This window comes from Scatophagus argus, chromosome 5 (genome assembly GCF_020382885.2).
Source record: "Scatophagus argus isolate fScaArg1 chromosome 5, fScaArg1.pri, whole genome shotgun sequence".
NCBI classification, from domain to species: Eukaryota; Metazoa; Chordata; class Actinopteri; family Scatophagidae; genus Scatophagus; species Scatophagus argus.
Window position 1 is genome coordinate 3755798 of NC_058497.1, and position 24995 is coordinate 3780792.

The window sequence follows — 24995 nt, forward strand, 5'->3', positions numbered from 1 at the left end:
TTCAAAATAAAACCTACTCAGGACCACGCATGTACACACAATCCATATTCATAACTAAGACGTAATTTAAAAAAAAGTCAGTTCTAAATCTTGTTACCAATTTACCAAATTTAATAAACACAACTGAAAGTTGTTTATGACATACAGTATATTATTTGACGTTTTTTATTATAAAGACATACATAGTCTACCTACAACGCAATGCTGACCAACCCCTGTTTTAGTTAGTTACATTGTTGCAATGCAATTATTGTCCCCAGTGAGGTTTCATGAAACATACAAAAATACAAAGCAAAAGGGCTCAACTATGAACTGGATGACAAATTTGATATCAACTGGTAATATTGATCAAAGATGAAAACAAGTCAAAGCATGAATACAATGTTTTTTCTGAGACATTAACATGAGTGCATTTGATACAGAGAAGCAGAGATTAAGTAAACAAATCTGATAAGAGCAACTGGTCATATTTGAGAGCTTACTGTACAGCAGGTTAATGAACAATCATGTTTGTGGAGGAAGGCATTCAATGAGAAGTGATTTGAGCACTAAAACTTGAGCTGACGTTGAAATTTTCCTCTCTTTTCAGATGCATCATGATATTATTAATAGGTTGTATTCACCAGGCAACAGATTTCAACTTTGTAACACGCTTCAAAGATACTGCTGAAGGGTGGCATTTAGCAAAGAAACTGGATTTGGGTATTCATGAAAATATTCCATTATTTCCCCCCATCTCATGCACACTCGACTACAAATAAAGTATCTCAAAGCATTTCAAGTACTCTTTTGGCCCGTACGTGGTTGTCTTCATTTACCCATTGAACGCTGACAACGGGATTCTCACTGGGGATCCGTGCTGGATGATCCCACAATGCCATGCTGTCGCAGTAGGTTCCTCAGGATCTGATTCTTGGACTTCCAGTCTTCCACCTGAGCAACAATAACATAGATAACAGAGTAGGAATGTACTAATAATGACTCATCAACTGACTTATTATTTTTTATCAGGAATGAAACAGCTATAAGTGGGGGAATCAGGGATGCTACAATACAACCCAAGAAGCTTGTCAAGAAAAAGTGAAACAGCTTTCACTCTATTTGCCCCAACACCAGTTAAATGATTGGATGTTTGTGTGTCACTCATAGCACACTCCATTACCAAAGGATGTGATAGGCTGTTTATGAGAAAGGGTGTATTTATTATGTTCTTTCAATGCAGTTTACATTTAATGCATTTAAGTGGAAAAGGATGTTTGCTGCAACATCTGTCACCAGTACATACCACTATCGTTTTATCAGCCAGGCCTGATATGTAGTGTCAAACACCATATGAATGACTTTTTCACACAGACAAGAACACAGTTCTGGAGAAAATACTACATGGTCCCGTTCCTTTTTTTGTGTACTACTTTGGGTACGAATCTAATTGGTCAAACTTGACACTTGACAGTTTTAGTCCCAACACATGCAGACATACCTCCTGTCTAAGTAGCTGGTTGTCAATCCTAAGACGATCAAGAGCGTTGATATCGTCCCCCAGCTTCAGGTTGCTCTGTCGAAGTTCCTTGATGTACTCGCAGGCTTTGGACAGGATTCCTCCTTTACTCTGACACAAAAGACAACAAGGGAACTTAAAATTTCGCGTCTTCGTTGTTCGTCTTGTCTAACGTAACTATGTGATGTTTGTCCTTTTGGGAATATATACTGTTTGTGAATAAATGTCTGAAGGGTAGCAGTTCCACTGGGTTCATCATCTTCACCAGAATGAGAACCAGCGTGGAATGTGAGCTCACCTGTCCTGTCTTGGTATAATCAATGTTGCAATCTGGGATGGCCTTTGACAGCTGCACAATCCAGTTGTTGATCTTGTCCCTGCGCCGGCGCTCAACTGTTGGAACAACATCTGAATGTGAGGCTTGATCACTCATACATGTTCAGATATTTAGCAGAAAATACAGCTACGTCATCAGCTGGATGTGAGCGCTGACCTTCATTGTGCTGAGCTCGCCGTTTCTCATCTCTGGAACCCCGAGGGGCCTCTTGCTTTCTAGAAAACACATTACAAGAAAGATATTAACCTGGCTCGACTTGGTGGATGTAGAAGATTTTCTAAATTTGTCTAAAACTGATCACTTTTAAATTAATGCAACAGCTGAGATGCTGCAATTCTGATGTACTTACGCTATGTATGGCTGAGTGCGAGGAGCGATTGTCCTTTGATTGGAACCTGTCAAAACTTCCTGGGGTGACATCATGACATAAAGCTGCCCTGTAAAACAAAAGTTTACCGTCAGCTGCTGAGAATAAGCAGAAGCAGACATATATAATATATAATATACACATATATATATAGTATAGCAGTATAGTATAGTATAGTAGTATGGGCAATTTAAAAAGAAAAGATGGTTTGAAAAATGTTTTAAAAGGTGCATTTCATCCATGTAATTAATTTTTTGTGTTTGTGATCACTGTAATTACTTAGATTTTGCAAAGGCAGAGTCAGATGAATATGGCATTGTATTGCTTTGTATTTTTCAGTAGGAGGTTAAGAGTACAAGCTTCAGTATATGAATGCTTTTTCATAGCTACGTGCTGGGTCTTTTATCTGGGCAGTGATCACCTGTGGGTGTGGTCTGGCCCAGCAGTGTGTCAGAGGCCTGCACTGTGGTCACCATCGTGCCGGTGGTGGCATCTGCAATGGTGGCGGGATAGTAGGTGTACTGCGTCTCGGTGCTGCCGTCTCCCTCCATCCCCTCAGACTGGGAGAACACAGCCTGACATCAAAGAGACATTAACTCCAGTGTTACAAAAGAAATGAGAGATCAAGTCTGTGAGAAATTTTGAAATCTGCAGGCTTATGTGACAGCATTTATGGCTGTGGGTGGATGGAAACTTTAAGCAGCCATCATTTAATATTACAATATCCATTTAAAACAACCTGCAAAGTGTTTCACCAGAAATTTTACTTTTAACTTTTGTGGATTTTAAAGCCTCTAAATTGCATTTCTGCCTTAATGTTAGTGCTGAACCTTTCTGACTGAATCAGAACAGATTTTTCTTTAGAAGATTAGAAGATCAGACAGAAACTCAGCATTGTATATCAAATACAGCCCAACTATAAAATAAGATGACCTTTATTATTAATTCCACACAAGGAAACTGAACTCTAACAGCAGCAGATGCACAACATGGACAAGCAACATTAAATAACTAAAATACTGCACCCTATGAACGCTATCTTCTGCAAGAACTACGGTTGAATGAAAAAATAAACATAGAACATACACTAAATGTGATTTGCAGCTATAAACTGTGGTCAGACAAAAACAAAGAGGTGGCAATGAGGTTGCAATAAAAACCCAACATAAATATAAGAATTGCACTTGAACACTTGAACTTGTGAGAATGGAATCAGGTGGAGGGTGAAGTGTCATGCTCCTGTTAGATGCATGAGGTACAGTTGTTACAATTTTAGTAGGTGACAGATCAGACTCAGGCTCTGGATCAGAGGTGGAGATCAGTTAATCATTCACTGGCAATGAATGGTGTTGAAGGGATGCAACTGAACCTGCTCAAGCACCTGTTTCACCACAACTTTTCTTTTCCCCCCAGCGGAGAAGATTTGAGTCTGATGTTTAAAAACAAAAGGTGTTTTGAGGACAGCGTTGCATTACATTTTACATACACTACGTTACATCTGCTCAAACGTCAGAAGTCACCAAAATAATGAAATGGTGGGGAACTGGACATAGTTTTGGGCCCACTCCGATCCAACCTTCAGTATTGGGCATCTGCCAATTGTTGTTGTTTTTTGTTTTGTTTTGTTTTTTGGGGGTTGCATGTTGAAAACGTGAACATTTGAAATAATTCACCAATTGGAGTCGATCAATTTCTCCATCAAAAATGTCAGGTTTGAAACATGACTACAAAAGGTTAGTGATCATCTTAGATAGAGCTCAGAAATTCATGCTCATGCTGTTGGTCAGTGTAAGCACTATTACATAAATGTACTGAATATATTTCATAGGTTCGTTACTTTGTATAATTAATAAGTAATTAATTCATTAAAGGTTAAAATGGGTTTAAAGATTATAATGTATCAACATTTGATACAATGATATAATTTGTTGTTCTATGTTGCATTCTTGTTCCCCTGGCAGACGTTACAGTACATCCGGAAAGTATTCACACCGTTTCACTTTTCCCACATTTTGTTATGTTACAGTCTCATTCCAAAATGGATTAAATTCATTTTTCCCCCCATAATTATACACAAAATACCCCATAATAGTGAAACAAGTTTGCTTGAATTTTTTTGCTAATTTATTAAAAATAAAAAAACAAAAGTATAACATGTACATAAGTATTCACACCCTGTGATCAGTACTTTGTTGAAGCCCCTTTGGCAGCAATTACAGCCTCAAGTCTTTGTGAGTATGATCCTATAAGCTTGGCACACTTATTTTAGGGCAGTTTCTCCCATTCTTCAATGCAGAACCTCTCAAGCTCCATCAGGTTGGATGGGGAGCGTCGGTGCAAAGCCATTTTCAGATCTCTCCAGAGATGCTCAATAGGGTTCAAGTCTGGGCTCTGGCTGGGCCACTCGAGGACATTCACAGAGTTGTCCTGAAGCTTCTCCTTTGTGATGTTGGCTGTATGCTGAGGGTTGTTGTCCTGTTGGAATATAAACCTTCGCCCCAGTCTGAGGTCCAGTGCTGGAGCAGGTTGTCAGCAAGGATGTCTCTGTACACATTGCTGCAGTCATCTTTCCCTCGACCCTCCCAGTTCCTGCTGCTGCAGAACATCCCCACAGCATGATGCTACCACCACCACGCTTCACAGCAGGAATGGTATTGGCCAGGAGATGAGCAGTGTCTGCTTTCCTCCAGACATGACGCTTGTCATTCATGCCAAAGAGTTCAATCTTTGTTTCATCAGACCAGAGAATTTTGTTTCTCATGGTCTGGGAGTCCTTCAGGTGCTTTTTGGAGTGGCTTCCGTCTAGCCACTCTGCCATACAGGCCTGATTGGTGGAGTGCTGCAGAAATGGTTGTCCTTCTTGAAGGTTCTCCCCTCTCCACAGAACAACGCTGGAGCTCTGTCAGTGCGACCATTGGGTTGTTGGTCACCTCCCTGACTAAGGCCCTTCTACCCCGATCACTCAGTTTAGTTGGGCAGCCAGCTCGAGGAAGAGTCCTGGTGGTTCCAAACTTCTTCCACTTATGGAGGCCACTGTGCTCTTTGGAACCTTTAATGTGCCAGAAATCTTCCTGTACCCTTCCCCAGATCTGTGCCTCGATACAATCCTGTCTCAGAGGTCTACAGACAATTCCTTTGACTTCATGGCTTGCTTTGTGTTCTGATATGCTCTGTCAACTGTGTGGGCTTATATAGACAGGTGTGTGCCTTTCCAAATCATGCCCAATCAACTGAATTTACCTCAGGTGGACTCAGCTCAAGTTGTAGAAACCTCTGAAGGATCATCAATGGAAACAGGATGCACCTGAGCTCAGTTCTGAGTGTCATGGCAAAGGGTGTGAATACTTACATACATGTTACATTATTTGTTTTTCATTTTTAATAAATTTGCAAAAAATCCAAACAAACTTGTATCACTTTGTCATTATGAGGTAATTTGTGTAGAATTTTGAGGGAGAAATTTAATTTAATCCATTTTGGAATGAGGCTGTAACATAACAAAATGCAGAAAAAACAAAGCGGTGTGAATACTTTCCAGATGCACTGTGAGTTTGCTACTTTCCGAAGTTGTAAATGATTTTCATGTCATCTTTAAGCTGTTTGTACATGCGTGTTAAGATACAGTTCTCACGGCATGTAGGCATGGAAGGCAAGAATGCTGTAATGAAAGAGAGATGATTCCAAGAAGTAAACGAATGTATTTGACAGAACCGATCTGCGCTTGTTGTTGTGACAAGAGCTACATCCAGTGTTATCCTCACCTGTGTGACAGTCTGAGTGGTTGCAGGGAAACCAGCGACCAGGCTGACTGCTGCAGCTCCATCTGTCTGACCCTCCAACTGGCCATCTGACACCTGGATCACTCTGTAGGTCACCTGGGATGCAACATATTACATGCAGTTGTCAGTATTTCATCATCGATGACATGTACACAGATGTACAGCATACAGACACAGGCGTCCTACTTTCAGGCCTGCATTAGGTGAAGTGGCCATGAGCACTGAGACCGGGAAGTAATGCAACTGGCATACTGGCCCAGATATGTGAAATCACAGACAAGATGTGCTCTTGATAAAAGGCAGTTTGCAAGCGTTCAATGACAGCAAAACTAATAACACAAAATTAATCACAAAAACTCAATTCATAACAACTCCATGAACGTACATCACAATCCATTGTCTCAAATCTTGTTTACAGCTCACAGATAACTAATTGATGTGACTGTAGCAGAAGCATTCTGAGAAATTGCTCTACAAAGACAGCCTGAGGGGAACTTGTGATGGCTGGCCAATCAAAGGAGCTTCTTTTCACCCTTACTGTTTTCTGTTTGTTTTCTTTTCTGTGGGGTGGGGTAGAGCGGAAAGGGGGTCCCTAATGTTTAAAGTCATCAATCACATTACCCTCAGGATAAAGATCCTGTGGATTCAAGAGTGCGTGTCCACACTGACATTTGGAAGGCTACTTAATTTCCTTCACCACAACTAGAAGAAGAAGAATCTAAATCACACTTTTTTTCGGTTCACAATTTTTCATTAAAATTCAACACATTTGGCTTTATGCTTACTTCCCAGATCTGTACCTACAATATTAATCAAAATAGGCATTGAGGCAGTGTTTGAGATGTTTCCAATATTGATACTGATATCACCAGATAGACTATTCCTTGCTTACAGTTCCTGCTTTCAGATTTGCATGACTGTATATGTGGCTATGTGTAATATATCACAGTGAATATGTCAGCTCAAGCAGCTCTTGTTGGAAACTGGTCTAAGAGTGCCTCAGCAGATCTGAATTAGACCTTACAGGTTAACTGAAATGATAAGATGTTTTTGTCAAAACGCCCTCTGACCTGTCCACCTGCTCCTTCAGTCTTGAAGAGATATTTGATGGGTTGGTCAGTGAAGGTGGCAGCAGACTGAATGGTGGCAATAGCTGCTGGGTCCTCTGCCGTGGCTACGGACCCTGAAGGAGCACAAAACCACATAGAGTGTTAGCCAAGTTTATGGTTGTGAAAAAACTGGTTCAGCTCAAGGAAAGAGCAGCTTTAAGACAACTTGAAACCATATTATTAGCGTTTCAGGTATGATCACATAATTATGTATGCTCTGATAAGGTGGGAACTGAAAAGAGTACGATAACATTAAAACATAGTAAGCACATATCATGTTATCATGGTCAAAATATTTAAGTACGGACACCCAAAGTGGTTTTAAAGTGTTTCACGAGCCTTAAGGCATCTCAGCATTAAACGCCTGGACCCACAACCATACCCCAACAACACCGTAAAGATAGTGGCATTTAATAGTGACTAGTAATAGACGTTTTTCTTTTACCTTCCTCGTTGACGGCAACACTCCCTTCTGGATCAGGGCTTTTCTGTTGGCTGCACACATGAAAATACAAACAAGGAGGACTGTTATGGTTAAACTGGCTAATCGTTTAAGTAAGTGGTGGTTATTCAGTGGACCGGTAGCGTAGTCAACGTATTTTTGTGATTAGGTGACAATGGCGTATGTTACCGTCCCACTCACCTCTTCATTTCTGCCGAAAGCCTTGGACTAGGAGACCGCCTTCACTCTCTCTCTCTCTCTCTCCCACAGCCTGACTGTGAAACAAGTTCATAAGTTTGACATAAAGACGGAAGAAACTTTGCTCGAAACGACAGAATATTGACTATCACAGCATTTAAAACGGCAATGGCACTGAAGCAGAAGATTAAACCTGGGATGATATTAGAAAAGGCTTGTTGTTAGCTTGCCGTAGGGCTGTGCGAGTCGAATCAGAACGAACGTTACCATGGGTGATAGCGGAAACTGGCGACCTTTGCTTTCAAAATTAAGGCACTGAATTCGAGCGAACGCAACAAAAAAACGCACAGAAGTTCACATGTGCAATAAAAAGTGGTCTTATAGAAGCACGTTTTAATTTACCTAAAATAATCCCTAAATACGGTGCGTACTTGAGTGTTATGTTCTCTTACAGAGATACATTTTAATAGATATATAAACACGTATTTAGCTTTGAGGATTTGAACCGGAAATCACGCTTCATTTTGCCTATGTCGACTTGGATCCTAACCATTCTGCTACATTACGATTCGGCCCCAGCGGTTTTTACAGATGTTTAACAATACACTTGAATTTCCGCGAAGTTTGTAGAGGTAGTGTACGCAACACTAAATATATACAGTGTAAAGTGACATTTAAGGGGTTGATTTATGCAAACAATGCTAGATTGTGGAGTATATATTTCAGTCTGAACAAAGATCTACTTACACCGCAGTGGTCCCTCCCCCGATATTTGTCAACAGACGAGCGTCGTCATCGTCAATACGCATGCGCGACAGGAAACTACTTCAGCCGGTTCCAGATCAGTTGAAAAAGCTTGAGTATATGCTGTACTGAAAAATTCACAATGAATATCTGACCCACGACCTGTGATTGAAACTGCTACCTTTTCAATATTAGGTTACAGCAGACAATTGACAGCCTTAACTGTGTTTGGTGAACTTTTTAAATTCGAAACCTAAGGAGATTGTTCGCGGAGCTGGATAAAATACATGTTCGGGTACAGAGGAAACAGGACTCAGAACGTCAAAAGAACACGTGTTCAGTTAAAACAGGTTTCCCGAAAAATTGAATAGGTGATACGATCTGAGCTGCAATGTATGTGTATACCATTACTGTTTCTGTAGCGTTATTAAAGGTACCTTCCACTACTTTGTGTGCTGCCCTACTATATATTCATGCTGCATATGTTAAGTGAACGATGTGAAGCCAATATCGCGTAGCGCTGTCTATTCAATATATACAACTTCCTGTATGTAATTCTCATCAAATAAACATACAGAAATACATTATTAATTATTCATCTTTCCATCTTGAAGCAGGTAAAATCGAGACAGGCTATGTAGCCGCCAGAGATCACTGTTGAGGCGTGTGTTATTGGAGCAAATTCCGTAGTCTTTTCACTGCAGTGTTGACAGTGACATGCTGAATTACGTGTTTACACTTCGCCCAGACGGCTTTCCTCGGTGTACCCGTGGTGCTCAGTAGGCATCAGAATGAGAGACAGCAGGTCAGAGAAGAGAGAGGGGAAAAAGCACACTGGACAGCGCCCGTGGTTCGATCCCGGGGAGGGATGGAGAGCAACTAATTCTTCAGTGAGAATTGATGTTCGAAGTAACCACTGAGCTAAACCAGTGCGCCGTGCTAGTTGGGAAACTGCTTTTATAAACACAACTGTTTCTGTTGATGGCGATGGAGGTGACAACAATTGTTCGAGCCTGTTTTGAAGGTTGACGAAAAAATTATGGTTACTTAAATGCTTAAGAAAATTCAAGTATAAATGCATATTTAAATAAGTACAGCGAAATATATTCCTACATTTCATAAGATCTTTATTACTAGTAGTAGTACTTCTATAATGTAGAAATATTTAATACAAGTAAAACTCTTGCATTCAGAATATTGTTGTCATCAAAATATACTTAAAGTAGTTTCAGTATGCAAGGACATATATATAGTAATAATAATAGTATAATATATAATATAATAATACATCACTGGATCAGAGTTACTGACACATTAATGTGTACATCACTTTAATGTTGCAGCCAGTAAACTCACTTTAATTACTTTATATATTTTATCTGCCGGGGAGTTTATGAATTTCTTCCCCCGACATCAATGAAGTTTTTACCTTTCCTTAAACTATAATCATTCATTACAGTTCATTTGCTGATTATCTGTTGTAGGCCCTGTTATTAATGAGAATCTGCAAAGTATGTACTTATACCACCTCTTCTGTATGTGCTTTTGTGTGAGGTTAGCAGAATATAGTACTCTCAAATACAGAAATAAATTCTTTATGTAATTGCTGATTTTCTTGTATTTACATCTGTCACCTCTTCCACTTAAACTTCCTTCTCCCCTTGCTGATTGTCTCCCCCTGGTGGTCATCTGATAACATTCCTGCACTGACACAGTAATTCTGTAGGTGTTGTTGGTCCACAGTAGGTCAGAAAGATGTCCTGGTATCAGTTATATAGTGAGACTGAGTTTTTAACAGAATGAAAGGCAGCAGCAGAATTTTTCTTTTTTAAACTCAATAAATGCTCCATTAGTAATTTGATTTCATTGTTAACAAAAAACATTCAGAAGTGTTCCCCTCTCGTTTCCATTATCCTCTGCAGTAATATGACATATAATCAGCAAATGAATTGTAATGTATAATTATAGTTTAAGGAAAGGTAAAAACTTCACTGATGTCTGGGGAGAAATTCACAAACTCAGGCAGATAAAGTATAGAAAGTAAATAAAATGAGTTTACTGGCTGCAGCATTAAAGTAATGAACACATTATGTGTCACTAGCTCTGATTCAGTAATATATTATTCCGAACTGAACCTACATAATGAGTCTTTGCGCACTGAAGCTACTTTAAGCATATTTTGATAACAACAATATTCTGAGTGCAAGCGTTTTACTTGTACTAATTATTTTTACATTGTAGAAGTACTGCTTAATAGTAATAAAATAAAAGATAAGATCTGATGAATGTAGGAATACGTGAAATACATTTATTGCATGACACCTTTCATCACCCATTCGTTTAGTTTCGCTGTACTTATTTAAATGTGCATTCATATTTGTATTTTCTTAAGCATTTAAGTAACCATAATTTTTTCGTCAACCTTCAAAACAGGCTTTAACAATTGTTGTCAACACCATCGTCAGCAACAGAAACAATAGCAGTCGTGTTTATAAAAGCAGTTTCCCAGCAGACACGGCGCACTGGTTTAGCTCAGTGGTTACTTCGAACATCAATTCTTCCTGTAGAATTAGTTGCTCTCCATCCCTCCCCGGGATCGAACCACGGGCGCTGTCCAGTGTTTTGTTTTCCTCCCTGTGCTCTGACCTGCTGTCTCTCATACTGATGCCTACTGAGCACCACGGGTACACCGAGGAAAGCCGTCTGGGTTTGCCAACGCGTAATTCAGCATGTCAGTGCAGCAGAGTAGTTCTGATAGAACCAAAGCACGAGATAATTTTGTTGCAGTCGCATGTATTCATCATGAGCATGTGTGAAGCCGCTTCATAACGCCTGCTAATTTGCAGCACTTGTCCTGAGTAGCCCAACACCGTTACCTTACGACATTAGTTAGAAAGGGTGTGAGTTCAAGAGCTCATCATGAGCATCTTATGTGGACCATTTTATTTTGTATCATTTATCCAAATATACAAAGAATCTAGTTACTTCCTCCAACTGTTAGTAGCATCAGCAGGTGCTGAGGGGCTGTGCTCATCAGCTCACAGAGGTGCTGATGGACATCTTCAACGCCTCTCTCCAACAGGCGGCGGTCCCCACCTGCCTGAAGACCGCCACAGTGACGAGCCTGAATAGCCCTCACTGTGATAGTCATGAAGTGCTTTGAGACACTGGTCCTGGCCCACATCAAGGACTCATAGACGTCACTGTGGACCCACACCGGTATGCTTATAGGAAGAACCGATCCACAGAGGATGCCATATCTTCTGTGGTCCACACAGCTCTCACCCACCTAGAGAATAAAGACTCCTGTGTCCGTCTGCTCTTCGTGGATTTTACATCAGCTTTCAACACAATCATTCCACAGACATCACAAACTCAGTACTCTCGGACTGAGCTCCACCCTCTGCAATTGGGTCCTGGACTTCCTGACGGACAGGCCGCAGACCGTAAAGATCCACGACATTTCCTCCTCCCCCATCACCCTCAGCAGGAAGTAGGAAGAACTGTTAACCTCTGCCACCATAGAAACAATACAACATGTCATTATTACATTGAGCTGCTTAGAGAAGTACAACAAAGTGCCAGGAATCAGGAGGTGCCTTCACACCTGGCTTTGACATATACATGTTTATCAGTCGAACTTTAAAACTTTTGAGAATTAAATATTTCTTTGAAATCATGTGTCTCTAATCCAGAGTTTCTCAGTCCTGGTCCTGAGACCTCCTGCCCTGCATGTATTAGATGTTTCCCTCCTCCAACACACCTGATTCATATGAATGGCTCGTTATTAGCCTTCTGCAAATCTTCCTTTTGCGCAGGTGACAATGAAGCACACAACACTGCTAGAGCAAGACTCAAAACTGGCATCTAGGAGACAAGCTGAGATGTCAACAAAAACTGGAGAGAGACCTCAGCTCCAACACCACAGAAGATATGTGGCAGGTGATTTGGGGGTTGTGTCATTATTTCACGGTTGTGTGTTTTGTCTGTGTGTTCGGAACAAAACATCACAGGCTAAGAAAGCAGGAGCGTCCACATCATGAAAAATCCTGCTGAGAATGAATTTGTGTAAAGCTAACTGGCCTGATAACACCTCTGGCTGTGTACTAAAAGGCCTGAAGAGGCCTGACAAAATTAAGAAGAATCAGCCGCCACAACACCAGCCTATGGAGCTGCTTCTGTCCAGGCTGTGAGACTCTGAACTTACCCACACGGAAAGGAAATATATGAACGTATATCCAAATACATGTGGAATATATGTTGCATGTATGCCATATTTAGGGTCATGGTATATACAGAAAATACAGGTGTCATATATGACATATATATATCCACATATATGTCACAGTCAGGTGCATATATGCCATACATCATGCCTATATCTCACTTTATTTGCAAATGATGTAATGTGCATATATGTTCAAACATATACAACACATATTCATGATTGTACTTATTTTAATTCAATGCAGTTTGAAAATTCAGTGTATGAGACAATAGCTTTTGATTGTTTTATTGCATGCAACAGTTTTTCAAGTTTTTCAACAACTCGATCCATATTGCGGCGACGGGCGAACTACCGACTCATAAAGCTGAACCGAGACATCCGGCTTAGAAGGCTAAAGGGCTGGAAAGCGTGACGTAGCGGAGTGGGAAAAACACAATGCATTGTGGGCTGTGCGGACAACTGAAAAGTTTGTTTACGCCGGCTGCACGCGTGACGCTGCTCGTGTGTTGTGTTGTTTTGTTTAAACAAGTTAAAACGTGGTGCAAACGTTCTGTGTCCTTAACTGCCACAATCGTTCACATGATCGCTTCAGTAAAACAAACGACGGGCTGAGATTTTTCTCATTTCCAACGTGGAAGCAAAGCCTAGGACCTCGGCTGATCCTGGTGTCTCCATGCAGCTGGCCAGTGTTTACATCCAGAAAGGTTTTCCTCTTTATTGCTGGAATTTTGCTACATCACGGCCGAACAAAATGAGTTCATTACAGTAAGTGGACTTTAGAATATTTTATGCAACCTTGTATTCCTGCAGCTCTTAGCAGTGAAGACTTCATGAGTTTCTTCACCAATAAAATCAATAACATTAGAGAAATAATCAATAAAGATCTTCCCAGAATAGCCAATATAGTGCCATCTCTAGTAATCTCTTTTAATCCTACTCCATCTCTGGACAGGTTCCTGCCCATAGACCTCCCCGAGCTGACCTCCAGCATTAACAAATCTAACCCAACTACATGTCTCTTAGACCCCATCCCAACTAAGCTCCTCAAGGACGTCTTTCCCTTGATTGGCGTTTCCCTCTTAGATCAGATAAACTTATCCTTAACAACAGGTTATGTACCACAGGCGTTTAAAACCGCTGTTATTAGACCTTTACTTAAAAAACCTTCACTTGACCCAGACATCTTAGCAAACTATAGGCCGATATCCAACCTCCCGTTCTTATCTAAAATACTCGAAAGAGTGGTTGCAAATCAGTTGATTGATCACCTACACAGGTACAGTCTCTTTGAGATGTTTCAGTCTGGTTTTAGAGCCCATCACAGCACAGAAACAGCACTGGTTAAAGTCACAAATGACCTCCTCATGGCATCAGACCGCGGGCTTGTCTCCATATTTGTTTTGCTAGATCTCAGTGCTGCTTTCGACACTGTAGATCACAGCATTTTATTACACAGATTAGAACATGAGACTAGGATCACAGGGACTGCGCTATGCTGGTTCAAATCATATTTAACAGATAGATTTCACTTTGCTCAAGTTAATAATGTTTCCTCTTCATATATAAGGGTTAGCCTCGGTGTTCCACAAGGTTCAGTGCTTGGGCCGATCCTGTTCACCTTATACATGCTCCCTCTAGGAAATATTATTCAGAAACATGGCATAAACTTTCATTGTTATGCTGATGACACTCAGCTGTACTTATCCTTAAAGCCTGAAGAAACAGAGCCATTAGCCAGACTCCAGGCATGTCTTAAGGACATAAAGGACTGGATGACCTCCAATTTTTTATTATTAAACTCAGACAAAACTGAGATCATTGTTCTAGGCCCCAAACACCTTAGAAATAGAATAGCTGATAATATTCTCTCTCTGGACGGCATTACTTTGGCCTCCAGTACGACTGCAAGGAACCTCGGCGTTATCTTTGATCAAGACGTGTCATTTATTCATCACATTAAACAGACCTCTAAGACCGCCTTCTTTCACCTCCGTAATATCGCTAAGATTAGGAGTGTCCTCTCTCAGAGTGATGCTGAAAAACTTGTTCATGCTTTTGTTACTTCTAGGCTGGACTACTGCAACTCACTATTGTCAGGATGTCCAAATTATTCTATTAATAACCTGCAGCTGATCCAAAATGCAGCAGCTAGAGTTTTAACAGGAATCAATAAAAGGGATCATATCTCCCCCATCTTAGCTTCTCTTCACTGGATTCCGGTAAAATTCAGAATAGACTTTAAAATTCTCCTACTTACATATAAGGCCCTAAATGGACTCGCCCCATCATACCTGCAGGATCTAATAGTCCCATATATTCCCAATAGAACACTCAGATCACAGAGTGCAGGTTTACTTACAGTTCCCAGAATTCATAAAAGTAGAACGGGAGGACGAGCCTTTAGCTATCAGGCACCCCTGCTGTGGAACCAGTTGCCAATCTGGGTTCGACAGGCAGACACCACCTCCACTTTTAAGACTAAACTTAAACCTTTCTGTTTAGTAAAGCATATAGTTAGCACCAAATAAAGTGTGTAGGGCTGGTAGGCATAGTTACAGTCACTTCTTGACAGACAGCCACAGGTAGAATAGGTCTGACTAACTGTTAATCTTTAAATCTCTATCATAGCTAAGCTGCTATAGGCCTATGCTGCCGGGGGACACAAACATGATCCACCAAGCAGTTTCCCCTCCTCCTTTTCCTCTTCTATCCTCTCCCCTCGTCAGATTAACATACAGTTCATTATTTTATGTCACTAACTGTGTGTCCAGTGCTCCTCATAGTCTTGTGTCTCTCTCTCTCTCTCTCTCTCTCTCTCTCTCTCTGTATCTTTCTGCAGGTATCTCTCCATCCAGATCTTCAAGTTGAACTGTAGCCGGCTCTATGACCAACCCAATGTGTATTGTTGACATCTGCCTGTCATTCCTCTATGTACTGACTATCGGCGGGGTGGTTCTCCCTACGGGCCGAAATCGAACTGATAGGATAGTGATTCTCAACATCACATAAAAAAAGAATACATGAATGTTGCAGCAGTTCATTATAATTTTCAATACTATAAATTTCCTATAACTTGTGAAATGTTAAAATCATATTGAGGTGGTAGCAAAAAGTGAAACTAAACAGTTGAGATTTTGTTTTGCTTATCTTTTTAGTAATGTCATTTCTCATGTTGCAAATTGCTTTCCTGCCTGTACAACATCCATTGCACGTCTGCCCGTCCTGGGTGAGGGATCCCTCCTCTGTTGCTCACCCTGAGGTTTCTTCCATCTTTTTCCTGTTAAAGGTTTTTCTGGGAGTTTTTCCTTAGTCGATGTGAGGGTCGAAGGGCAGAGGATGTTGCTGATGTTATGTTAAGCCCTTTGAGACAAACTGCTTGTAAAAATGGGCTATACAAATAAAGTTGACTTGACTTGACTTGACTTGATCGTAGTGTTGTCATATACATATATATGTATAGAATATATGTACATATAGTTGAAAGACATATATGGGGGGTGGGGGCAATTTCGAATATGTGCATATGTGTTGGGAAATATATGTGGCACAGATAAAAACATATGTTCATATATTCTCTTTCCATGTGGGTATCCTCCACACTCCACCTTTAAGAAAGTTTATATTTGTGATTAGATTATTTATTCATCAGTTTATATAGTTTTTCTTTTTATAATTTTGCGCAGGGAACTATAGCCCAAGTTTTCCTGTACAATCTTGTGCTGCATAATGTCAGTTAATCTTTTATACCTTTTTCTGCCTCCCTGTATGGACATCCTCTGTTAGGCAAACGGTAAATCATACATTAAGCACAAGGTTAAACTGATGGGGTGTTCAACTTTTAAGACAAACAGGTCATGAATCAATGTTTTTGTTTATTTTTTAATCAAACCTTCTGTTTTGATCAGTTTGCCAATTTCTCTGTGTCCTCCGGGGTGCCATGTCAGCAGTGTCAGCAGACAGTCATTACATGCACACTTTTATTAAGTCCAACATTACTGGGTCACAAGATCGCTAAACATTACATTTGTTTCTAACAAGCCATCCATACATGGTCAACTTTTAGACTTTTCTCTTATCTTAAAGTCCTGTGTCTATATATCAGTATACTTCATAGAACCCCGAGGCAAGTCACCTCTGGAGACCACACATAGACCACACTGAAATCACAATGAAAACTGTCATTTTCTAACATTCACTTTTATAAATGAACAATCTGCTAAAATCTGCAATTTTTTTCAGAAGCAAAATTAAAAAACAAGCTAAAACAATAAAAGCACACATTTAACAAGAAACTGAAGACAACTTCTGAAAACTGCAAACGTACAAGAGTTAAAAGGAAACGAGTACATCTCTTCAGCTAATCCCTCATGCTGTCTGGCTGTCTGTAATAAGGACCCTCCACACAGACAGAAACACTGCAGGCCACAGCAAGGAGGGAGCTCGATGCAGCAGTAGGCCTGTGGTGGCGCGACAGGGCCTGAGGCGTTCTGAAGGCAGAGTGAGAGAGATTAGCTTTTACTCAGGCTGACGTTAACCCGAACAGTAGTGTTGTCTGCTACATAACCCTGTATGTATTGTTACGCTGTGACAGGCATTTGGATGAATGTTGAGTATTAAGGTTACTGTGCTACACATTTGTGTTTTGGGACTCCTCTCTTAAAGAAGGTAGAATCTAGCAGACTGCACTCCAAAAAGTTACTTGTTCCTCGGGGTTGCACAATATATCATTTCAGCATCAACATCACAGTTCATTTATCTTTTAGGCTTGTTTGTCTTCCACCCCTTAGATTAAGCACACATTGTAACATTTTTTAACTTTTAAAAAGTTTATGTGTACATGAATAACACAATGCCTGTATCTGGTTAAATTTCCTATATTTTTTTTGTTTCTTGCAGAAAGAGTTTTTTTCAATATTGTGCAATCCAAATTTCAAGAATTTTGCAGTCGGTTTTTAATTTAAGCATCTCTTCCTCAATAAAGTACTGATCTAAAACATGAATTAGGACTTAATGTCGTTCTAGTTTACCAGTTGCATCTTAACAAGTCCACAAAAGCGAAGTTTGGAAGGTGGCAATTTAAGACTTCATACACATACTGTGTTAAGGCCTTTTGTGGCTCCAATGTCATTTGAATGCAGAGTGTATCTCCTGTTTAGTTATTGGCTTTATTTTAAGAGATTAACAGTTATATATATACCAGCCCAATTATTATTTTTTCCCAATATCCAATTATAGTTTTGACTCTATCAACTAATCTAACAAATCTCACTTCAAACACCTCAGTGTTAATGACACTGTTGTCATCTGGCAGAAATATTTAAAAACACAAAATGATCCAAAGTCAAGATATGTTTGCTTGCAGATATGTTTTGTGTGAACGCGCCCTCTGATGATAGTAGAGATCAATAATCCCCACGTTCACTCTGCAAGCAACACATACCCTGTGTAATTTCACCAGAGGTTCCATTATTTCACCCCAGAGCCGAGAGACCAAAGAGCTGATGAAGATGCTCAACAATCCCGGTAAACATTAAAACACCAATTCTTTAATCCTTTGCCAATGTGATTTTCTTTGAAATTACATTGACAGACCACTTGATAAAGCTCTAATTTGACCAGATTTTGCATAAAATAGTGCCAACATTGACAAAAATGGATTGATGAATTTATCATCTTTGATGCTGTATTGAATTACAAAAACTGATCATCAAAAGATTGTGTCCATCCTGACCTATGGGCAAAACCATGCTGCTGTGAACCTAATGCTGACTGTGTGAACACTCAGGAAAGCTTGTATACTTGTAAAATTGTATTTACAAATAGAAAGCAGTACTAACGTTTTCCTTTCCGTATACTGTAGTCTATGGTGATGTGTTTCTTTTCCTTCCTGTTTTTCCGTGTCAATATGCAGTTGTACTTGGTGGTTTTATTGCCATGCCACAGGTAATGATCTGGGAGGACAAGATTGCACATCTCATTGGATGCTTTAGCCAGCAGGGACCCGTCGGATGTCATAAATTCACAGATGAAGGGTGGAGAGCTTGGACAGTCTGCATAATAGCAGTTCAACCTTCAAAGGATCAAAATGTTATGGTTACATTTTGGCAGCACACTTCATTTCCAATTCTACAGGAAATGCATCCCAAATAAGAATGCAACAACTTGTATTCTTGTGTCATGTTGTTAATGAGTAGACTGGATGCTTCTACCTGAGGCTGTTGTTCTTAGTGATGCAAGCAGAAAAAATGCCAAAATCCCCTTGCTTTTCAGCAACTGTTGAACCTGCAATCAGACAGCAGGTTGTTGCACAAATCAGATTGTATTTAGCGTTTCAAGATACTCCAACATCAGTTGTTTTAGCACTACATTGTGAGATTGTCAAACTGGCAGGTGAATGGCAATTTCATGATATCTTACTTTAACATTCTTATTCAACCAGGTGTTAAATACATCTGATATACACCATATAGACGAAAGTATTGGGACGTCTTTATTATTGAATTCAGGTGTGGTATGCGACTGTTTTTCAGGGGTTGTGCTCAGCCCCTTACTTCCAAGACATTTTGGACAATGCTATGCTTCCAACTTTGTGGCAACAGTTTGGGGAAGGTCCTTTTCTATTCCAACATGACTGCAGTGCACAAAGCAAAGTCCATAAAGACATGGCTGGATGAGTTTGGTGTGGAAGAACTTGACTGGAACACACAGAGCCCTGACCTCAAATCCATCCAGCACCTTCAAGATGAACTGGAACAGAGGCTGTGAGTCAGGCGTTTTGGTCCAACATCAGTGTTTGACCTCACAAATGCTCTACTGCATGAATATAAATTCCCACTGAAACACTCCAGAATCTCATGGAAAGCCTTTAGAGAAAAGTGGAAGCTGTTATAGCTGCAAAGCTGTCTGTGTATTTAGAATGTGATGTCATTAAAGTCCCTGTTGGTGTAATGGTCAGGTGGCACAATACTTTTGTCTATATAGTGTATCTGAAACAAATGGTAACTAGGTTCACCACGTAGCCCAAATACTGCACATGTAATGACCAAATGTTGGCCTGAAAAAAACACTGTTTTCATACTATATTACAATATTACTTATTATTCAGTATTACTTCTGGAGTATAATTTCTTCAAAATTTACCAATTTCATGGCTGCATATGAAGTATGGATCTAAAGCCAGAAGGTGGTTAGCCTAACTTCACATAAAGACTGACAGCAGGTGGAAGCACCTCTAAAGCTCAAACATTAACACAGAAATATGAAAATGACATTTTGAAGTCACATGCTAAATTACATGTTATGATTACATATAGAACAACAATCAGGGGCATTGTTGCCAACTCTTTTGCGATTGAAGTATCTAGCCATCACTCCAAAAGTCACCAGGTGACATCATACGCTTATTTACACATTTGTAGTTGTGTCAGTAGCTGCGAGGGAGAGATCACTTTAAGCAATATAAAAGTTAGATATAGAAATCTTTAGCATAAATGAACTCACTACAGGGGTCAAGCAAGCCACATTATTTCGCGAGAGCATTGCACTGCACCACAAGAGGAGCTCAGGATGAGGTTAGTATGCACATCAGAGTTTAGCCTGAGCTGCAGTTAAATGCTAACCTGCTGTGAAACATTAGCAGACCTCCAGGCCCTGGGTTAATAACCTAGAGCTAACCAAACCCTGGTATGCCAGCCATAATGTGTATGTTGGACTGTATAATGTTAAAAGGTTATCAGAATGTTTAAATCCTCTTCAGAAGGCTCAGTCGTTCACATGCAGGGATGAAGTGAGATATTACTAAAGAAACACTGTAAAACAAATGCTTGTTAGCAAAAGATTGCATTCTGTGCTTACATTTTACAGAGTGTCGCAATCTTTTGGGAGTCTGTGTTTTACATTTTCCCCAATGCAACTCGACCCACAATGTATTTAAATTCTTTTTTAACTGCACGCCCCAAGATTTTTTCGATTTTCAAACTGTTAGTCCAAACACTACAACACTAACTCCAGTGACATCACTTGAGGACATTTATCAGACTTGACAGAGCTCCCTCTGTAGCCACAAAAGGTGCAGTTTATTTCACATAAGCAGTAGTAGCTACTCCCCAACACCTGGAAACACACTTTCAGGTAAATCAGTCTGGCCTTTGCTTGGGACTTAATGCACAGACATGAGAGTGGTTTTATTCATTGTTATTTATATGCTATTGTCAGCTATTTTATTTATCTCTCTGGAAAAAAAGGCAACACGTGTAATTCTCACTGTTGAATAACTGCTCTAAATTGTGTGACATTACACAGCAATTATACCAGAGGTGGATGACATCATGTTTAGGAAAATGAAATAATAATTTTTACCCAGTCGTTTTTTAATCAGTGACAAAGCAACGCTAACAGTAAAAGCACATGCACACATGAAAAGCAAAAACAACACTGGAGTTTAAGGACTGGAGGGTGAAAGAGGGCCATGGGCTAACAGTAATGTAATCCAGTCTTTCAGATCTGATTAAGGCTGGCTCTGTTTCTGACTGATGAGCTTGTTACAGAAGCAGCACTAAGCTCTAAAATGTGGTCAGTGTCTCTCTGAATCTCAGCCACCCGCAGCAGCTCATATCCTCTGTTTCCAGCATTCATTATGCATGATGATGCATGGTGTTTTGCCGTTATTATATTATCAACCATCATACATCAATCATTATATAATTGAATCAATACTTAATTATGGTAATAGTGTATAATAAAATTCTCTTTCTATAATATATATATTATAGATTATTAGATATTATATAATAATATATTAAGCCAGCTTACCTATGAAGAAGAAGAGAAGAGACAAAGAGATGTGCATTTTCCTGATGCGACACAAAAACATAATGTCTATGAGCAGACTACATTTTACACTTTCAAATGACACTTAATCCAAATGTTGCAAGTCCTTTCATCATGACTATAGTAACAGTTAAAATCCTATTAAAACTAATGTCATACTTAATGTCATAACTGATCCTGCTCGGTCCAGCAGCAGTGCATAATGAACAATTTTATAAGCTTGTAAAAACCATTCAACAAATAAATGAGAGCAAGCATTAGACTTTACCCTTTATAGGAAAAGTAATCCATTTTTAATCTTAATTACTTAACATGTTTATAGCCTTCAACTTAAAGGTCAGACACTTTGAGGAGTTTCAACAGGTCTAAGGCTCTGTTTCAGGTGAATATACAGTATGTTAAAATGTGCAGGAAATGTAAATGTATTTAAAGGACTTACCGTCGATGTACTTTTTGTTCTTTTATTTTCCGTGACTTGCAGCAGTGGATGCCAGAAATCACAGAATGAGTGTATTGAGCTGGGCAGGGCATGATGAGGAAAGCAGCTGGAGTGGAGTTGGGTGGGAGGGTTGGGTGGAAAAGAGCGTCAAAGTATTGCTGTACTGTGCAGCACAGACTGTCAGTGTCCCAGTTCTGTGGGTGACTGCTGATGTGAAAATTGCACAACTTTATTATTTTTGCACTGTTATGTGCACACTTTGTGCATTAAACTTCTGTATGAGTGTCTGCAGAGTACAGCAGGTGTGCAGATTGACGTGGCCAATGTGCCCTTCTGGAACAACTAATTAAATAAACATATAATTTTAAGTATAAATATAGTATATGTTTTTGTGATCAACTATATCAATATAATATAAAATTAAAAGTTTATTTGTCCAATTTTCTATAAACCACCATGTTCCTTGCAGAACTATTCTGTTTGGAGACATTTGGGATAGGAGAAGAAGCCAGCCTGAGACCTGAATCCGAGGGAGAACAGATTCAGTACTTCATACCTGTATTTACACCACAGTTGCTGTATTCACTTAAGACTGATCTGCTAATTAAAAGTTAAGATTTAAGCTGTGGATTGTGTTGTAAGTTTTCTGAACACCGTAACGCTTATCTCCCACCCACCATTAGTAAGACAGGATGTTCGATGTTTCTTGTCAAAATTGGCCTTAGGAATCACCTAAATTTTTAGATACCTTTGGCTTTTGACCAAACAAACAGAGATTTTCCAACACAGATGTTAATCTCATGGACTGATGATATAACCTGGACAGTTCCAAGCTGATCCAAATCAAGAAGCTCAAGCTTATACCCACCTATTAATTTTCACCCACTTTGCATACATATCATTTGAAAGGTAACATCTTCTAGTTTCTGAAAATGTTGTTTTTACGCTTGTGGCAAAAACATAACATAAACTACATCTGGTCAACTCTAGCTCAAAAACTAGTTTTTGAAGAACAAGAAATAAGACATGCATTATGCCTGAGCGTACGGAACAAATGTTTTACTTCAAACGCTGACCTGGGGTGAAAACTGAACAGAAAAATGTGGAGATACTTCTGTTGTATAGGTAGCAACATAACTAAAATCCTGGACAGAAGGAAACAAACGTTAAGCCTGAGTGTATTTGTGCAGTATTGGAAATGAAGAGCTTTGTGTCCTCAGCATCATCAAGCTTCTGACAGGCAAGTGCATCAAGTGCAACACACCACAGCAGTGGGGAAGAGTCTCTGAGGGCGGTAGTTAGATGAATAGTGGCCTGTTGCTGCTGTCCGGATAAAACCTGTGTTGTGTGTAGATTGTAAACATTTGCTCTACACAATACAATTTTTGAGATCTGGTGTTCTAGGAACAGAATATTTTAACTCCATCTGTCATTTTGAGGTGTACTTACCAGTCTGCCAATCTACAAACTCATCTCAAGTCAAAAGGCTAAACTTTTTCATACTGTCTGACAAAACCACAATGTGCCTTCCCTTGGCACATGCAGCTTCATATTTATGTGACCTTGTAAACTGGTAATTAGATTTGTTGTGCTCAATAGTGCATTAGGACTAATGGATATGGGTTAGAACATGTTTTCATTTCCTGCATCTCCCTTAAAGTGAAATTAGAAAACAGCCATGCCTTGGAAAGGAGAGGAAGTGATTCTCAGGATAAGCCTTCAAATTACACAGACAAAACCTCAAGATAGAAATGATGCAAAACAACTTTCACAACAACTACAATTAGTTTTTGGGTTCTTGTTACAACCCTGGCAGCAGTGTTCTGGATCAGCTGAAGGTGGTATCTTAGACAGACCTGTGAACAGGTGGTGCAGTGGTTAGCACTGTCGCCTCATAGCAAGAGGGTTTCAGGTTCGAATTGAATCCCGGTCTGGGCCCTTCTATGTGGAGTTTGCATGTTCTCCCTGTGTGGGTTTTCTCTGGCTTCCTCCCACAACCCTAACAAGGTTAGGTTAACTGGCTATTCCATGTTACCCCTAGAGTGAGCGTGTGTCTGTTTAAGTATTTTTACGGTGGTAAAATGCTGATTTTGTCAGTGATTAAATGTGAAACGATAACAACAAGGTTTAGTTTTTATACATATAAGAAAGGCCATAAACAGTGGTGGTCAGAAACACAGCAGTCTGGAGATATCTGGAGATATTTTTTATAGTTGATAGATGTGCACCAGCAGGATGAATAAATGTTAATAAGGCTAATAAGGCTGTGCTATAAGGCTGGCCTTGTGTTTCCATGAATGCCACATACTGAAAAAACAAAAAACCCTGAAACCTTGCTTTATTAGACTGACTATTATATTGTTTAATTAGTCATGAACCTTCCTTACGGTAGACAGGATTAACATCTAGCAGCCTAGAGACAAGTTCAATTCAACCTGCTAAACAGAGTCATGGTGGCACATGGGGAGGGGAAGGAGCCTGGAGGATCACATCACTTCTTAGCAAATTGAATTTCCTCATGCATAATTCTCCTCTTCAATTGGCTCTTGCTTGTACCCCGCAAAAGAACAAGACTTCTGGGAATTGGTTGTGATCAGCGGTGGCTTGCGTGTCAGATCTGATTCTCCCAGTGATCCGTGAGCATCAATACATCCAGTTGAGATTTAAACCAAAGCTTTCTTTAATGCATGCATGTCTGCAGTCACACAGGAACACATTCTGAACATAAAATAAATAAATATAAGAGCCTCCCCCATCACCAGTATCTGTCTCTGGATGGCTGCTGATGTCCACAGTGTATTCTTTAATTTAATTTTCCAAGGTTATATCTCTTTCCATACAACATATTTTAGGTACACTGAGGTATTGTCTGATTTACTGAGGAAGTGTATAATTGAAATATCTATATTTCTATATAGTTTGCTAAAGAAATAATACCCTGAGTATAAATGCTTGAAATCCAGTGAAAAAAGTAGTATAGAAAGTATAGAAAATATTTTCATACATGACTGAAAAGCAAAATTTG

The 24995-nt window shown here is 39.7% G+C and overlaps 1 protein-coding gene across 3 annotated transcripts; it reads right to left on the bottom strand.

Moving 5' to 3' along the window:
- Positions 1 to 93: 93 nt before the first annotated feature.
- On the bottom strand, positions 94 to 8526 carry usf1 (upstream transcription factor 1). 3 transcript variants are annotated; one of them, XM_046388397.1, is made up of 11 exons: positions 8478 to 8526; positions 7734 to 7807; positions 7536 to 7585; positions 7052 to 7164; positions 5964 to 6077; positions 2624 to 2777; positions 2185 to 2272; positions 1992 to 2050; positions 1797 to 1891; positions 1481 to 1609; positions 94 to 933 (listed from the first exon to the last, which is right to left on the bottom strand). In XM_046388397.1, exons 2-11 carry the CDS (start codon positions 7739 to 7741, stop codon positions 844 to 846), a joined length of 900 nt encoding a protein of 299 aa, XP_046244353.1. In that variant the 5' UTR covers positions 7742 to 7807; positions 8478 to 8526; the 3' UTR covers positions 94 to 843. The 3 variants fall into 3 exon arrangements, with proteins under 3 accessions (XP_046244353.1, XP_046244354.1, XP_046244355.1); XM_046388398.1 differs by lacking the exon at positions 8478 to 8526 and adding an exon at positions 7924 to 8059; XM_046388399.1 differs by lacking the exons at positions 7052 to 7164; positions 7536 to 7585; positions 7734 to 7807; positions 8478 to 8526 and adding an exon at positions 6367 to 6495.
- Between the last annotated feature and the right edge of the window lie 16469 nt (positions 8527 to 24995).

What these genes read in the sequence shown, in the direction of transcription:
- usf1 (XM_046388397.1), bottom strand. An exon ending in GGGCCAGACCACACCCACAG is followed by an intron (nt 2,273 to 2,623) that starts GTGATCACTGCC and finishes TTTGTTTTACAG; the next exon opens with GGCAGCTTTATGTCATGATG. An exon ending in ATTATACCAAGACAGGACAG is followed by an intron (nt 1,610 to 1,796) that starts GTGAGCTCACAT and finishes CTTTTGTGTCAG; the next exon opens with AGTAAAGGAGGAATCCTGTC.